General features: G+C 43.2%; 1 protein-coding gene across 1 annotated transcript; it reads left to right on the top strand.

Moving 5' to 3' along the window:
* The first annotated feature begins 1,113 nt into the window (after positions 1 to 1,113).
* UBL3 (ubiquitin like 3) lies at positions 1,114 to 12,409 on the top strand. Its single transcript, XM_037421015.2, has 5 exons — positions 1,114 to 1,439; positions 4,929 to 5,037; positions 7,152 to 7,238; positions 11,632 to 11,709; positions 11,768 to 12,409. The coding sequence occupies exons 1-5, from the start codon at positions 1,413 to 1,415 to the stop codon at positions 11,830 to 11,832; spliced, it is 366 nt and encodes a 121-aa protein (XP_037276912.1). The 5' UTR covers positions 1,114 to 1,412; the 3' UTR covers positions 11,833 to 12,409.
* Positions 12,410 to 12,748: the final 339 nt, after the last annotated feature.

Below are 12,748 nucleotides of genomic sequence, written 5' to 3'. Positions count from 1 at the left end.
TCTTCTTTATGGGTTTTTTTCAATTTGTATTCCGTCATTCTGAAGTTATGAACAGTATTATTATTATGACATATCAATCAACAAGCTGCTTAAATTGTGTGTGTCACTTACCAATGACAATGGGAAAAACCGGAACAGTACAAATGTAATAGTGAGTGTCTGACTTTTAATGAAAGGAGAACGTCAGGAAGAGCAGACACTGGATTATTACCTCTTCAGTTGTCAATGTTCATATGTTACTGTCCTTAACTTGTTTTGCCCATTGCCTTCTGACCTCACACAATTTGTTGTGATTCAATTGAGCTTTCTTTCGGTTCATCATCTCTTGAGTTTCTCCCATTGTAAATGATTCCATCTTAATAGCGCATTGCTGCAATCAATCCTACTTCGTAGACTCTAGGTCAGCAACACGCCCATGCTTTCCTCTCTATTTTTATTAAATGTTTTCACTCACTCCGCATTCATGATCACAGTGAATTAGGTGGCCCTTATGATAAAAATATTGTCAGCTTTTGTTCTACATTGCTTAGTTTTCTAGATCATACTAGCATCTAGCTCCCTACGCTGCACATAGGTAGATCAAAAATCAAATATTCATTGTTACTTTTGCAATTAAGTATTTGACCAGTCCTTACACCTGTCAACAATCGGCGGGTGGCATAAGTGCGGAAAGATAACCAAGGCGCAAATGTGACGAAACTAGCGGCACTTTTCCTCCTCGCTAATCCGGTACGCACGAAATCAAAAAGATTTTTTTACACCTGGGATGCGGGCAATGAGCGCACAAGTTTCAACATAATGTAAAGAGCTTGGGTTAACGCAACTCGACATTCAGGGTTTGTGTCAGGGCACCGGTGCAGTCTGCGGTGAGCTGAGCGAGCACGGCTACCAACGTATATGTATGGCTGCATTGTCGCTAACGGCCCTACGGTGCTTGTGCTTGCCAGTACCCGCACGGAGCTGAACAACAGAATACCTACAACCATAGGAGGCTATGCTACAACCTACAAAGAGAGCGCGAATACAGGCCAAACAAGCAGCAATCGATCGGCCTCCGGCCGAGTGCCATCGTTCACCGCTGAGTAGCGCGCGAGGTCAACATTTCCCAGCAAGCACCGGGGCTCATGGGGAGAGGAACGCCATTTTCAAGGAGCGTATAGGAACTGGATTGCCCGTCAACTTTGTCGCCGTGTGATGTGTCCGCGGAGCTCCTCATAAATTCTCATGCTCGCCTTTGTTTGCGAGCGGCGCGAGCGTCGCGAAAATCCGATCATCCAAGTGATGCTCGTTACGTGATCTCTGCCGTGGGTCGTCGTCAGGCATAGCCCACCGTCCACCATTAGGCACCGTCCTGCGGAAACGTTTCGTCGGCTGCGTCGCGGATTCCAGCCTTGTGCTCGACTCTCGCAGCAATGAGCAGTCGGATTCCGTCTGACAAGGTGAGCCGAGATCCTCGCTAGGTCGCCGCACGCATGGCTGGCTCGGCTGGTGCTTTGTCGCGTAGCCTCATCGATCCGCGCGTGACGGGGCTTGGCTTTCGCAGTAGCTGGTCAGTCCACTAGTGTACGGGAACGCGGCCGCCGCAGCGGTGCGTCCTGGAGCCCCCCGAGAGGGGTCACAAAACGAGCCGCCCGCCCCACCCGCGTCAGTGCGCAGACAATCGACTTTGTGAGGCGACTGGTCGTGCCCTTCCGAGCGAAAACTCGCATTCCGACATTTCTGGTCGATCATAATCGGTACGCGCCTGTGCGCACGTCATGAAACCAGTCTTGCCTTTAGACTACCTCGCCTATCGTGTCCACTGTTTAATACTAGCGACTGCGAATTTGTGAAATAGTCGACAAGGAGCTGTTATTTGTCACTTCTACGCAATCTTTCCACCTCTTCATAAGTAGCACTCACGTAGCAGCTATAGCTGTTCGTGATCGTGATATTTCGATTATAGTGATACCTAAACCTGGTGTGGTTCTCTAATGAAGCCGTTTGTTGTAACGCGTCGCTCATTCCTTATGTTTTGTCGGGCGATCAAACTTGTGGTACTTCCAGCATCAACAGGACACTCCGTGACAACAGGATGCTCGATTGGAAAATTCCGTGTGCAGGAAAGCATAAAACTGAATTGCGGCCTTGCTCAGTTTGTTTTGTGGAATTAACGTCAGAGTGGTGAAACTATAAGCGATACTTCGCGTAAGCCGTGTGCGTTTAGGTTTGTATGCATGTTTGGGCTATCGGTTTTGGTTTAAGATCGCCGCTTGCACAGTCGAATTTCGGTTCACAGCCAATGACCTTGATGAATCTCTGCACAATGTTGACATTCGTGATATTTGCTGGCAATATGTTTCAAATCGAAAGCTGCCTTGGCTTGGCCGTCGCAATATAGTTGTGTATGGGCGCTTTTATGCTGGCAGAAAAAGCCATAAAACAGGCAAAGAAACGACGACGCCGTGCGCATCCTGCCGCCACAGTATATTGTCCCCATTAGAACCGGCGCTGTTTCTTGCCTGGTTGGATAGACTAGCTGTGAGAACGCTGTACGTGTTTTCAGATTTTTCCGAGGTCATTTACCTTTGCTCAGATGTTTTGAGCTTACTGATAAACGAGTCCCATGACGTTATCTACATTCAAACATAGTTGTAAAAGACAAGCTTCCGCTTTTTTTTTTTTGCTAAGTAGCATTGTGTGTGTGTGTGTGCAGACTCGGGTGACAACACGAATCTATGATTACCAGTTACATCAATGCCAACAATTCCATCAAACCATCCTCATGCACAAATGACCTCATTTTCTGTTACCATGCCTTTTGGTTAGTGTCAACTTATGCTATTTTTATGTGCTATACTTCAACACTGAGATCTTAATTCAGACACTGAAATTATTTTCAAAGGGATCATTTCAAAGGTAGCCTTCACTGTCAAGTGTGGATACCCTGACAGCAAGCTAGCCCAGATATCCAAAAATACAAGGAAGTTAGAAAAAGCTTTTCTTTTTTTTATTAGTACGAGGTATGAAGGAGTTGTATGCATAAAGTAGTTGCACATTGTCATGGTCAGAAACAGCTCAGCTTATGAACAGCTGTGTGGCCAGTCTTGTTCAGTTAAATTGCAGAAAATACACATTTTAGTAATTTTGAATGTGCTTTGTGGCGAGTTATGTTGCCGCAGTTGCTTATTTTTTGTTTTCATCACATTAGCACACTGTAAGAAAAAAAAAGTTCCACTACTTCTATGCAGTCCTTGTTGGCATTTATTCTGCTACATACAGTGCAGCTGTGTGACCTGCCCTTGAGTTTCCATTACAGCATGCCTGCTGCTTACAAATGTGCCCCAAAAGCATTGAGTCCACCGACAGCAGTTACCCTTGCACTAATTCTTGCTAACAAATATAGTTGTATGAGCTGTATTGGAATATGGAGGTCTTTAATAAGTTGAAGCTGCTTGCTTTTTTTGTGGGACATAAGCCATGCCAGGCACTTCGCTTTGAAAACTGATTGTGAACCCTGAAAGAAAACCAGCAACTTGAGGGCCTCCTGTAATCAGCCCTCTAGATCTTGCTTTTTTTATTTATTTTTTATTTTTGAGTTAAGGAATGTTTGTATGGTTGAACCAGGAGAGCTCTGTGCCATACCGACCACGTACAAATCATGCTCTTCATTTGCTCCATAGTACCAGTGCCACTGTATCTCACACTTTATTTTGTGCCATAATGTGGGACAAATGGCAGTGCTGGTGGCCAAGGTCTCTGGGAAATGTTTTTGGACTCTGCCATTTCCCCGATGAGAGACCCTGCGGTCTCAGTATTCAAAGATTCATTGATTTATGATTTAATTGATATGTTGAGTATAACGTCCCAAAATCACCATATGATTATGAGAGATGCGATAGTGAAGGGCTCTGGAAATTTCGACCACCTAGGGTTCTTTAACGTCCACCAAATCTAAGCACACAGGCCTACAGCATTTCTGCCCCCATCGAAAATGCAGCCGCTGCAGCTGGGATTAGCATTCAAAGATTCAAATCTCCCAACACACAGGAGCTGTGCCTTATCTGTGCACCATGGGCAGGTACCTCATAAGTCATACTCACGTAGAAAATGAAGCTCCACATACTCTGTTCTATACAATCTTAATTTATAAGTGTGTATCAACTATCACCCTACTGTGTGACCACCTGATACTAATTTACATTACTGCAGACACTTTTGCACATTATATTACTTTTTCACAGCCCTGCATAATAGTTGGCTGATGAAGATGCAGACTAATTATGAGCAATGTAAATTGGATCTGTAAAGGCTAGACAAATTGCTCCTCTGAACTTGTTTCATAATATATATATATATATATATACTAATAAATAAAATAAAATGTTCTTCAGCTGGGTAGAGAGTATGATAGGGTTAAGAAGCTCAAGCGCATCAAATAGCTCAGAAGTGAAAGATTACACACAGTGCAGTCTCCATGTTAAAGTGGTGCATAAGTATATGTATTTAAACAAAGAAAGCATTGCTTAGTTATGTAATAGAACACTTGGAACTGTTACCGGAAGGAGGTATTTGGAAAAGCAGGTGACAAGTGTGTTCCAAGTTCACACTGATTTTCAGGAATTCATGAACACTACCTGAGCTTGCTTCTATGATTTTTTTTGTTTTTGTCACTCTGAGACTTCGCTATAAAAAAAATGTTTTCTGTCTACGGGGACATAGGGCAGTAATTATATTTCATCGCAATCTTTATGCCATGATGTAGTTTAGTGCATGTCAGTGCTAGATGTGATCTGACCATTGGTTTCGTCAGGTGGACAACATGATGGGTTTCTCCTCATCAGGAGAAGGCACCAGTGACTGTGTCAGTATATGCATTCACAAGGGGGTGGGGGGGGGGGGCAAAGTGTTGTAGCAGTGCGACTTGAACACGTGGCGCCCCCTCGCAGGTGAACCTGCGGCTGATCTTGGTCAGCGGCAAGACCAAGGAGTTCGCCTTCAGCCCAAGTGACTCGGCCGCAGAGATTGCCCAGCACGTGTTTGACAACTGGCCTCAAGGTGAATGATGTGATGTGTCACATGGGTAGTGATAATGTAATTTCTGCATAGTACTTGTTCATTAAAGATACTGAAGTGGCCTTGCGAAGTCCCCAGAGAATAAAACATATTTCTGACTTGCAATCTTTTGCACATTTTGTGTTGTGTGAACATATCCAGGAACATAACTACAGAAGCATAATTTATGGTGAAAGTTGAGAGGCTGCATGCAGTTGGCAAATTGATGTATGTTATTTGGCTTGCATAAATCGGCACTCACAAATGCATGCTGTTGGCAAATTGATGTATGTTATTTGGCTTGCATAAATGTGACCTTTTTAAGCTAGTGTTGCTTGAACCGTGCGCTGCTTGATCAGCACTCACAGAATACAAGGTAGACATGTTTAGGCTTGTATAATCATAGGGACCAGGCTTTTTTTTTTTTTTTCAATTGATAACTTAAATGATTGAATGTGCTTTCTTTTTTGCAGGTAATTAGTTCACTAATTATTCAAAAATTAAGAGGTGCTTACAGCTGCTGATTTCAGCCTAACACTAGTTCTGGCCAATACACAAAATAAGCTTCTAAGCAGCGACCCAGCAAGAATGCAGCGTCATAGAACTTAAAGGGGCCCTGTAACACTCTTTCAAGTAGCCATGGAGTAGATACCATAAAGGAGCTTATTGCCTCATGAATTCGCCACTGCAAAAATTTTTAGAATCTGTCCAGCATGAGTGGCGTTACAAAGATTTGCTGCATGCTGTCATTGTATTCTCTCTTCCCTCATCCTGACTTAAAGCGCTGGAACCTAAACAGAAAGGGGTGGCGCGGGAAAATGAAATGCGTCACGCGCGCCTCATGACCATGAGCACTTCTTCTTTTTCTCTCTTTCTTAATTTTTTTCTTCGACTACACAACTTTCAGTGTGAACGCTTGCACACGCATGAACAAGTCATGGCCTCTCGCGGCGGCCCTAGTAACGACAGAGTGCGCCATGCTCAGATCAGCCATTGGCTGTGACCGTGATTTTTAAGCTTGTAGCGTCATTTGTCGAGAGAAGAGAAAGCAATCTTCAACTGACTTTCAGAATTGTGAATTCCAGGCCGCGTACTGCGCATTAGGCTCGCATGTTCTCGGGAGCCTCGACTACCTATCGGCAGCATTCTTGACCATGCTCAAAAAGCTTTGCAGGGCCCCTTTAACTATGACTGTAATAATGTGCGTGCAGGTCTTCACTGAGTAATAATTTTTAAAGGTTGCCGTGGATAGATGAGTTGCTGTCAGGAACAAACCTGTTCATCCACCGCAGTGGCTGCACTGCAAGGACTGAAGGTCATAGGCTAAGGCTTCCCCAGCTTCTCCACATCCCTCCCGTCCCAATTTTTTCTTTCATCTCATTGGCAGGCATGGAGGAATGCAAATAATGCATGTAATGAACGTAAATGAGAAAGAGAAAAAAAAAGCTGATTGGTTTGGCGACTGCACACTGTTAGCCATCTTGTTTTCATTTAGAGTGGCAAGCAAATCCCAAGTAATGAAGGCAGCACACTTTTTCTATTTTTTTTTAGCTTTTCTTATCTACCAAATGTGAATCCCACATGTAAAAATATTGTTGTAGTTGTTGCCACAGTAAATGTGACCATGAAAAAGTGTGCTTTGAGTGGTATGTTGATAAAAAGGTTTGTAGCAATTATTTTCATAGCATTACTGCATGATGAAAATAAATAATACTCGTCCTATGGCCCAGTGATGTGGTGCAGTTGTTTGCAAGTTCAAGCTAGTTTTTATCTAATCATTTCAGACATGCTCATTCATATTTAGTATTAAGGTCTATTACTGTGCAGATTCACTGAAGTATTTACTTCATGTTTAAGTTTAATCAGTTGGGTTTATAGTTATGCTTGGAGAATACTATGGTCTGAGACGTGACCCTTGGATTTGGTGTTTCATTTGTTGGACTGTAATTCACTTCTTGTTCATCGTAGGATCATTGTGCGTTTTTGTATCTTTACTAATGAAGGATGTAGAAGGAAGATTCATTTAATTCGGTTAAATTCTCTAATATTTGGCAAATACCACACTCACGGCAGTAGGTAAGTGCATGTCTATATGAATGCCTTATGGTGCTGTGCAGAGTGGTCTGACGAGGCCGTGTCCAAGGCAGAGATCCTGCGCCTAATCTATCAGGGGCGCTTTCTACACGGCAATGTGACCTTGGGCGGTAAGCTGGTGTTGCTTGAACCATGCGCTGCTTGATTTTATCCTAATAGGTAAACAGTGCTGTTCAAACTTGTAATATTATTTTAATGTAACCACTTTAAAAGCAGTCGTGTGCTCTGCACTGCATCATTAGTTTCGTAACTTCAAATCGGCAGCCTGATCATTGGGCATGGAGATGAAATAGGACACCTCGCTGCCTAAAAGTGTGCATGCTCATTGAGACGAGAGCTTCACAAAGCTCATATTTGAGTGTCAATGCAAATCGCTCGCATGGTTCGCATTGAATTACTGATGTACGTTTCAACCTACCAGCCCAAGTATTAGCACTGCTACACCTTACAAAGATGTAATGAACGTCAGAGCTTCATCATGCCTTTTCTGAAGCTTCAGTTCTCAATTTCAGTGTAAAAGTCTTAAGTGAAATCATGGTTAAAATTTGGTTCTGACTGAACGACTTTACCAGATACCGTCACCGTGCGACACAAGCAATTCCGCCCTCACTGTATACCACGATTCGTCCGCTCACTTCCGCGAATGCTCCTCATCGGTGCAACAAGCCTTGTTCTCAAAGCTTTTCATTGTTCTCTAATTGTCACATTTCAAAAGATGAGCACTGTATGCAGTATTATAATGTGTGTCAATAAATATGGCAATAACACAATGCATGTACTGTTGTGTGTTGCAAGTTTATATTAACTCTTTCCTTACCAAGGAGAAAAATGGCCGATTTTTGTATGTTTCAGCTAGGATTTTTCTGTGCCGTTTCTGCTAGGCTTATGATGTTATGCAATACATAGAAATAAAGGTGAATGAATGTACTTTTCAATACTGCTTATTTCTTAACGATAAAAAAAACTTATTTGCCCCAAGAAAATTTTCATAAAAATCTAAATTTTACAAAAATTTTCTTGAAAACAAAGCGATATCTCCTACAAAAGTTTTTGGGAAAATTCCGAAATATACAAAATGTTCAATAGTCACTGGGCAACATTATTTAGAGGAATCATGAAATTCTATAAAGGTTGTCTTTGAGTTACAAAAAAAATTGCATCATGCATGGCGAAATAGTGAAGTTCTGGGTTGGTCCGACCCAAGATTTTTTTTGTTCAAGAAAAAAATGTACAAAAAAATACTGGACACTAAAATGCAAGCATTAAATTCACAGTTTGAAAGGTACATTTGACAAAAGAATTGGCAGCTCTAAATATGTAACAAGAATGGACAAAACAAATAATTAGCTATGTTCACAACAATGGTCATAACGATAGACATATCTTCTGAGTAAACAATTATACAAAAATTATTAGGGGTGCAAAATATTTAAAACAGTGGAGTGGAATAGGAGTGAACAAAAAACAAACAAAAGCTTTAGCTGAAGAACTTCTTGAGGTACAAACTGTTCATTCAGGCAGATCAGCGTACCAGGCACCAAAACAATTTCTCGCTGTGAAGCACAGATGAACGTTGCATGGGCAACAGAAAACGTTTGTCTTGTGTTCAATTTTGTTTTCTTGGTAGCACTTTTTACATTTGCGCCGTATGTCCAATTTCTCAGGCTTGTGCTGTACACCTTTAGGGGGCCGAACTGGGGTGGGAGGGATAGGAGCTGGTGGGGTGTAATCTAGCTCAAGAAGCTGTGCAACGAGTCCCGTTCTGAAAGCGAGCTGATCAAATCGAGAAAGACTAGAAAGTTCGGGTGTCTGTGGATTCTGTCTGCGATTTTCCTGGAAATTGATGTAGCTGTTTACAGCTGCGATATCAATGCAGTGGAAAAACCGCGTCTTCCACCAGCGAATGCATTTCCTCTAGACATTGTAAGAAGCAATCAGCTGGTCAGACTTGTCAACCCCTAACATGCTGGCGTTGTATTTGTCGATGAGTTTAGGCTTCCTGATTGTTTTTTGTTCACACTTCGCGTTTCTCTTTTCTCTTCTTTTAGCGGGGGCACATGAGCGTTAGCGATGTGAGCTGTGCTGACCATATGCACAACTCGCCGGTCCTTCCACTGAAGGTACAGCACTCCCTTATCACGTAGCCAACGAACGTCCCCTCTCTTGGCTTTTTTCTCCCAAGTGAGACTTTTCAAAGCGGTTGGGAACCCGCGGCGATCTTTTCGAGTGGTGCCACAAGCGAGTGTCTTGCGTTCCAATAGGTGCACAAGACGAGATGTGGAAGTATAGAAATTGTTCATGTAATTAATATAACCTCGGTCAAGGTACTTGTTGCAAAGCTTTGCCACCACATCGAAGGCCAGCCCATTTGCGCTGGGTTTTTCACGCTTCCCCATGTACACTAAAAATTGAATGGTGTAGGCGGTCTTTGAATTTGCAAGAACCCACAATTTATAACCCCATTTCACAACTTTATCTCTAATGTATTGCCTAATGCCAGATCGCGCTTTAGGTTTAATTATTCTTTCATCAACTTAAATTTCGCAATGTCGCTGGGAAAATGTCGCAGAGGAGTCATTGATGTGCTGGAGAAGTTAAGACACCTTGTCGAGTTTTTGCGTGGTAGTGCCGTTGTTCATCTCGAGATCAGAAACATGCAGCATGGCCAGGAGTGCGGTGAAAGGCCGCCTTGGCATGACTTTTAGCGGAAGAATTCCAGAAAGCAATTCAGTCGTACTCCAGTACAAATACAAATTTGCCCATGAAAGTTCCAATATCCCCATGTACATCAGCAGTCCGATAAACTTCATCATCTCCTCCGGCGTCACCTCTTTCCACGATTCATCTTTCTCACTGTAGGTCGGCTTTGTGAGCTCACGCATACTTGTTAGTGTTGAGGCAGATTGCACGGATAACCACCGCCATGAAGAGGCGGAAAAAATCAAGTGCTCTAGTCAGCCTCTGCGAGCTATTCCGAAACGTCATGCCAAGATCGATGCTCAGATCCCTCTGGGGTCGAAAGTCCTAGCTTCTTTGTGCTGGAGGCAGTACGTTGTTCCCAAATGAAGCAGACACGCTGAAACAAATAATATTATGTGGGACACATATTGAGCAAGTCAGCCGCCTCTAGAACACAATAAACAAAGCGGAAAGAGAAGGAAACTTACTCGCGACTAACAGCCGACGTTCCCGGCTGATCTGGTGAAATTTCTTCATCAGAGCTGAACTTCGACGTCACCACATCATTGTCTGTCTTTACTGCTTGAGATTGCTAGTCGAAGCGTCTGCATTGAGCTAAATCTCTGTTTTACGAGCGTGCATTGTTCCGGACGTCGATGCCATCGCGTGGCTCACGTGCGCTTCAATCTATGAACTCGCGCGCTCTTTAAAAATCGCCGTCCTCGGGTAAAAAAAAAAAAAGCCAACATTGCAAAAAAAAAGCAATTCTAATGTGTGTACAACCGCCTAGATGGCGCTAGGGGTCCCAAAGCATGGTAGTCCTCTTCCCTTTCTGAATAATAAAGTTTATTCCTCCTTGTTCAAAAATAGTGGTGGGAAATCATCGGTCACCGGTGAACGATGCCTAGTGGCGTGGTAAGGAAAGAGTTAACATTCTTGCAAAGCATTGAAAGCAAAGCTATGCGTCTTTTACACATAAGGATAAAATAAAATTCACTTACAACGTGGTACGGGCAGCCTAACTTTGTACATAATTGCTAACAGGGGCATTGTAGGGATATTATGAATTATTTTCTTGTCACCCATGCCTTACTATACAGTATCTTGACAACCATTAGCACTAGCTAATTTTTGTCCTACATGTTTACTGTTCTCTTGCATTCAAAGCTACCTCCATGACGATCCTTATATCTTCCTGTGCACAATCAAAACTTGGTGGCACATTGGCACTTTACTGTTATTGTCTGAATTGATAACTGTACAGTGCATCCAAATTCTTCAAGTATGACCTGTATATTGGCTTTTTTTTTTCTACCTTTATTTAGATTTCAGGTATTTTCGTAGCCGAGTGCGTATATTTGTTCACTTCAGTAAATGTTTACCCAAACATTTTCATAATTTTTTGTTGTTCTTGATTATTCTCAAGTAAATAATTAGAACAAAGAAGTTGTAAACATATTGTTGCATTGGCCTTGTTCTCCGTTGCGTGACTATGGCAAGTTACTCATGACTCTAGCCCTTCCTCTGAGAAACATTAGGGTGTTTAACAGTGATGGCAATACCGCAGGATAAGTAGGGGAATATCGTATTATCGTGGACAGCATGTATAGTTCTTGAAAGCTATTTTTGGCTGTGCAGGTACCCGATCGTGTACGGTAGCATGACGAGATGATCAAAGGGGCTATAGAGGTCTTGTATATTTAAAAAGCTACTTGCTAATAATGACTGTGTGGTACTTTATTTACCATATGGTATTACTGTCACTGCTTAAAACACCCTATTAATATGAGAGTTAAATCCTGAGAAGCCTACTTGTTTGAACAGCGCTGCAGCTTCCGCTTGGAAAGACCACTGTGATGCACCTCGTGCCCCGGGAGAACCTGCCCGAGCCCAACTCTCAAGGTGAGCTGTGTCATTGACGCCACGCTTGTCCTGGCCTAATCCTCGCTCGTCCACGCAGACCAACGCCAGAAGAGCAAAGAACGAAGCAGCGGCTGCTGTAGCGCCAGCTGCTCCATACTGTGAACTTCCCTGGACCGTCATCGGCCCTGTACATAGCCTGAACAAAGAATAAAAAGCGGACGCTCTGTGCGGCGACTACCATGCGTGTGTGTGCGCGTGCCCTGAACGACATGCATAGGTCCTCCCCCAACCGAGTGAAACCAATGGAAAATGCGTGGGCGTGGTAATGAATCCCCCAACTTGGTAGGCTGTTCCTCCCAAGCTGCACCACCAGGCTAGTCTGTTCCACCATGCTCGTCTCAAACGGGAAGCAGCTAGCACAGCCACTGACTGCAATGAAGAGGTGAAGCAGCCTTGGACTGTTCTCGTGTTGTTCGTCTGGCATCGATTCCGGTTTGTGGAGGTGCTGCGGGGGTTTACCCACTTGTCATCCCCAGGGCCAGAACCAGCAGCGTCTTCGAGAAAAGCCGGTGCAGAAGCTATGTTTGTTTAAAACGCGGAGCGGACCTTGCTTTTTTTTTTTTTTTTTCGATCAATGCTGGTGGTCTGTCCGTGCCCGTCACAAATTCACTCAGTGTCGCACATGGGTGTCATAGCCTTGGTGGTGCTCTGAAAGTAAAGTCTGGACACACCCTGAAAACTGAGCGTTGTTCGGTTCTTTTAAAACAACTGCATGCGATGCTAATTCTATGGTGCTTACTCAAAACTTTCATCAGTTCTTGAGAAAACAGTCGTTCTTACATGCTTGCCATGCAATCATTCTAGCCTACAGTTATCTCTCTTTTCCAGAACATTTTCTTTTTTTTTTCGAAGAGAGGCACCATCTTTGCCTTATCTATTTATATGAATTCCTGTCAAAGTTAGTTCAAGGCAAGTGCATGTGTTAGTAGAGAAGCTTTTAAAAGAGCCTATTTGCCCAAAGGGTAGTTCTTCAGTCAATTATGAAGCTCAGTATTGTTTGTTTTAGAAAACACCTTTA

The sequence above is a fragment of the Rhipicephalus microplus genome, chromosome 2 (assembly GCF_043290135.1).
Source record: "Rhipicephalus microplus isolate Deutch F79 chromosome 2, USDA_Rmic, whole genome shotgun sequence".
NCBI lineage: Eukaryota > Metazoa > Arthropoda > Arachnida > Ixodida > Ixodidae > Rhipicephalus > Rhipicephalus microplus.
This window is presented reverse-complemented; position numbering and strand designations above follow the sequence as displayed.